Genomic DNA, 4,518 nt, shown 5'->3' with positions numbered 1-4,518 from the left:
TAATGGACTGACGGCCACTGCGTCAGCTGCAGCTGAAGAACTGGCGGAGTTCTATTCCACTGTTTACTGTCAGAAGGAATACATAAGCCGAATGTCGTTTATGTCTCCCTCACCGCCCACCTCCCTACATGAAGTAATTGTGACTCCAGAGTGTGTACTCCGAACGTTACTTGAACTAAATCACAGAAAATCTCCCGGTGCCGATCAGATAACACCATTTATCCTCAAGCAGTGTGCTCATTCCCTATGCACACCTCTCGCTGAGTTATTCAATTCGTCCCTAAATAACGGTGTGGTTCCCAACGACTGGAAGAAGGGCGTTATCACTCCCATATACAAAGGAGGTAATCGTTCGGTCGTGTCAAACTACCGGCCGGTGACTCTGTTGCCGGTGATCTCCAAAGTGCTTGAGCGACTGGTGGCAAACAAAATCATTAAACACTTAGAGGAAAACGGATTGCTTTCGGCTGCCCAGCATGGTTTCAGAAAAAACAGATCCTGTCTGTCCAATCTCCTCATTACCTTAGACGACTGGACGCAAGCTGTGGACAATGGAAATCCCGTTCACGCATGCTATCTAGACATCTCCAAGGCATTTGATCGCGTGAACCATAACATATTGTTGCAAAAACTCGAGCATTATGGTATTACGGGAAAGCTGCTGGCTTGGCTTGAAATCTATTTGGCTGACCGAGACGCGCGTGTATGTGTTGACGGCGCTCTGTCCAAGCCAATTGCAGCTACAAGTGGAGTACCCCAAGGCTCTGTTCTTGGGCCTACTTTATTTTTATTATACGTAAACGATATACCTGAGCTCGTGAGCAGTAAAATCACTTTATTCGCAGACGATATCAAGATATGGTCAAGCATACGCACCATTGAAGACTGTCACCGATTACAAAAAGATCTCGATACACTTTATGATTGGTCACTGAAAAACAGACTACCGTTTAACCTCCAAAAATGTAAAATGCTCCGTGTAGGGAAGCCCTTTGCATATAACTATACGTTGGGTCCACAACCACTTTCTTGGACTAGTGAAGAAAAAGATCTTGGCGTGTGGGTCAGCAGCTGTTTAAAAAACTCCTTGCAATGCACAGCCGTCTACAAGAGGACCTCACAAGTCCTGTCGCTCCTAAAACGGATTTTTGGTCGTTTCACTCGACTGGCACTGCCCCGAGTAATCAATACCTACATCCGACCAACCATGGAGTACGCTATACAAGCTTGGTCACCATGGCTTCAAAAAGACATAATTCTTCTACAGCGAATATATCATCGAGCCACGAAGCTGGTAATTGGATTGCAAAATAAACCATACGAAGACAGGATTGCCAGTCTCAACCTATTTGACTTCTACTATCGGCGCATCAGGGGAGACCTAATTCTAACATATAATATACTGAAGACACCTAACCATCCGCTGGAAAATCTTTTTGTCCGACGTCGACCACGAACGGGCAGGAGGCATGACTTTTCGCTCGCGATACCTCACTCGAGGGTGAACTGTCGACGCAACTTTTTTGCGGTCCGTGTATGTTTCATTTGGAACTCCCTACATCCCAATGTTATACATTCCCCGAGTTTAACCACTTTCAAGGACAATTTAGATGCATATCTTATGTCCAAACCGAATCTGGAACTGTTTAACTCCATGTGATACTCAGCAAACATTACGCATATTTTTGCGTCCCTTTGTATATATACGTTCACCCTATGATCGTTGTAAAGTTAACTGCTTTTTGGACCATTAAACCTTGAATTACCTTGGATTGAAGTGGGTCATAAAGTTGACAATGAAACCTCGAAGTGGATAGTTGATCTGATATCTGTTTTCAGATTTTCTTGTCAAACAGAATCGTACTGACGAATCACACCTTTTAGATAGCTTCCTTGTGTAATGAAATCTGCACTGCGGCCTAAATCCGAGAGGAAAACATGGGAGAAAGGACAGAAGGCCTACATCGCGCATGGCATTGAGGAGATCTCTGGCTTCTGTTTGCACATCACATCTGTAATGCACGATACAAAACACTCGCCGTGATCACTAAGCATCATTCACAATTGATACACAAAGAAGTAAAAACAAATGCAGGAAACAATGGGAAGAACTTTACGTCTCCATATTGGGCACTAGATTTTTGGCTGCTGACAGTCAGAATTTAGTAGATCCGGGGGCGGAGTTGAGTAAAAGGTCCAAGAGGAACTGTGTCCAATCCTACTAGGTCGCAGTTCTTCCCCTGGAGATTGCAGCAACTGAGGAAATTTGAATGAATCATTTTGGACTTTATGCGGTAATGCATCTCGCGCCAAGTCAACGCAGACTGTTGGAGTTTCACCACGTCTTGACGAAGGACCAACACTTGGAGTTATATGCTCGTTTACCGTATACATCCTTGCCCCGTCGTCCGGGTTTGCAATCATCCAGTTATGAGCACCGAAGCCAGATGATTGAACCTGAGGTTGCGAGTACTGGGATGCGTCACTGAGCGCGTCGGACTCGACCTGGTGGTTTGCTACATCAGGCTCTTCAGCCCAGTAGGGATTAGCTCCAACCCGGTTTGTATTACTGGCTGATAGGTACGATTTAGGACTCTTTGCTCGCCCCATCCTTGGGTAATTTTTCGGGCTGACCACGTTTTGGTACCCAGGTGCCTGAAGATCAAGGTTGCTGAAGACGCGCTGACGTGAACGTAATCTAGCACGATGCGCAGACAGAGTATCCCAATCCATATCTTTGAAGTGTCGCCCTGTCAAATAAAGAGGCGTAATATACTAGCATCAGTAGTAGCTGAAGCACTAGACCAGTATAAGTTGAAGGTGTTTGGTGGACTCGAACTGATTACCGCATCACATTCGTTTGGAAATCCACAAAAAACTACTCTGATTTCACATTTGCTTTCGAATACAGTCTGCTCCGAATGAGCCCTTGGACTGATCAATTAGATGGAGATTCTGATTAGAAAAACATCGCATTTTGTAGGCGTTACCTTGAACGCCATTTTTGCCACCACTGTAGTGTTCGGGTATTTTTGTCGGAAAATCCAAAAATCTCTTCATTGAGCTACAAGAACTTGTTGCACTTACCAACACACGGTCAATGGTGGTTGTTCTCAAACAACCTGTGTTTGTATGTGACCAGTTAGCGAAGAAAGATATGCCGTTCAATCAAGCACTCGAAATTCACGTAATATCTTGAAGTTTAGAATAGCATACAAACCCGGTGGTGATCAGATAGGAAAGTCTGAGCTGATTGTCGAAGTGCGAACACACAGTCGGTTCACTCACGACGCAAATAAACGACATTGAATATCAAAACTTAATTGGCCACAAACGCCCTTTCAGTTTGATGGTACTCTGCCTCATGTGTGTATGAAATGCCGTAAATCCATAAAATTTACTTAGAGTACATATCCATCCATCATTCACTAACGATCAGTAACGCGGCAAGCAGACTTGAATATAAAATCAATTAAAGCAAATCTGTTGTTGTGCCATACTCAGTCATCAACTACCTTAATAACTGTCATCTCCACTTAGTCAATAGACCTGTTCATCAGACGGGTCTTCAGGCCTGAGCAGTTCCATGGAGCCCAGACGGTTGTACAAACCAAAGCCTAGGTGTAATCAGTTGTTCTGGAAAGAGCATTACACTCCTTGGCATCAAAGAATGTTAGCATACAATATTTCCAACAACGGATGTGCGCAAAAAGAGAGAGGGTGCTCCCTGTACTGAAAGATACACTCTTCTATCCAGTAATTTATACGAAGTAATGAGACGGAGATTTGTGGATTTGGATACTTTGCATTGACTGGCCACCATCAACCTAGCAGCAGGTAAGAAACGGATTTTTAGTGGTTCCGCAGCAGGGATAAATCCTGACCAACACATTATAAGGTAGGTAGTTACAAAGCCCATGCTGGGTCCAGAATCGTCTGAGCAGGAAAGACGCTCACTCTGACCCCGGAGGATTTCCAAACCAGTGAATTCCGATAGATAGAGTGAAGGCCGAGATCAATCCAACTTTGTAAACCCTAANAGAGTGAATGCCGAGATCATACCAACCTGGTAAACCCTGACAAAAGATTTCCGCCAGTCGATGATTGTGGTGGCTGGCTGTCAGGCTTGGAACTACTATCTGGCTGTGTACCCAGAGATTTACGTGGCTCTTTGTTCAAACACCGAGATACCAGTCAGTTCTGCCTATGTAAATTGCTCCGCAGTTACATGTGAACTGGTCTATACAGTAGGACTTGATTTAATAGGTTAAAGGTTGGTTAAAGGTGATGATAAACAATGCGTCTGGCTGCTAGCCCGGACCCCTGCACCGTTTTACGTCCTCAATAAAGCCGAGACAAAGTGCGTGCTTGTTCTAGCAGCTGTACACTATCCCTTCGAGAGTAATTTTACGGATACCGCATAACATCCGGTTAGCCTCCAGGGAAATTCCCTTCAAGGGAGATGATGTAGATGATGATTCAGGCACTTGTCGAGAAAGATTTGTAGTAGTTCGCAAG

General features: G+C 44.5%; 1 protein-coding gene across 1 annotated transcript in view; it reads right to left on the bottom strand.

Annotated features, from left to right (window-relative positions):
* Nucleotides 1–2,133: 2,133 nt before the first annotated feature.
* The window catches only part of T265_10559 (hypothetical protein), a gene marked incomplete at both ends in the record, with an annotated part of 113,832 nt that continues 111,447 nt past the window's right edge, over nt 2,134–4,518 (bottom strand). Inside the window, one exon of the mRNA XM_009176961.1 lies at nt 2,134–2,750. Coding sequence (XP_009175225.1) covers nt 2,134–2,750 — 617 coding nt within the window. The remainder of the gene's footprint in view (nt 2,751–4,518) is intronic.

This window comes from Opisthorchis viverrini, assembly GCF_000715545.1.
Source record: "Opisthorchis viverrini unplaced genomic scaffold opera_v5_384, whole genome shotgun sequence".
In the NCBI taxonomy this organism is placed as follows: Eukaryota; Metazoa; Platyhelminthes; class Trematoda; order Opisthorchiida; family Opisthorchiidae; genus Opisthorchis; species Opisthorchis viverrini.
This window is presented reverse-complemented; position numbering and strand designations above follow the sequence as displayed.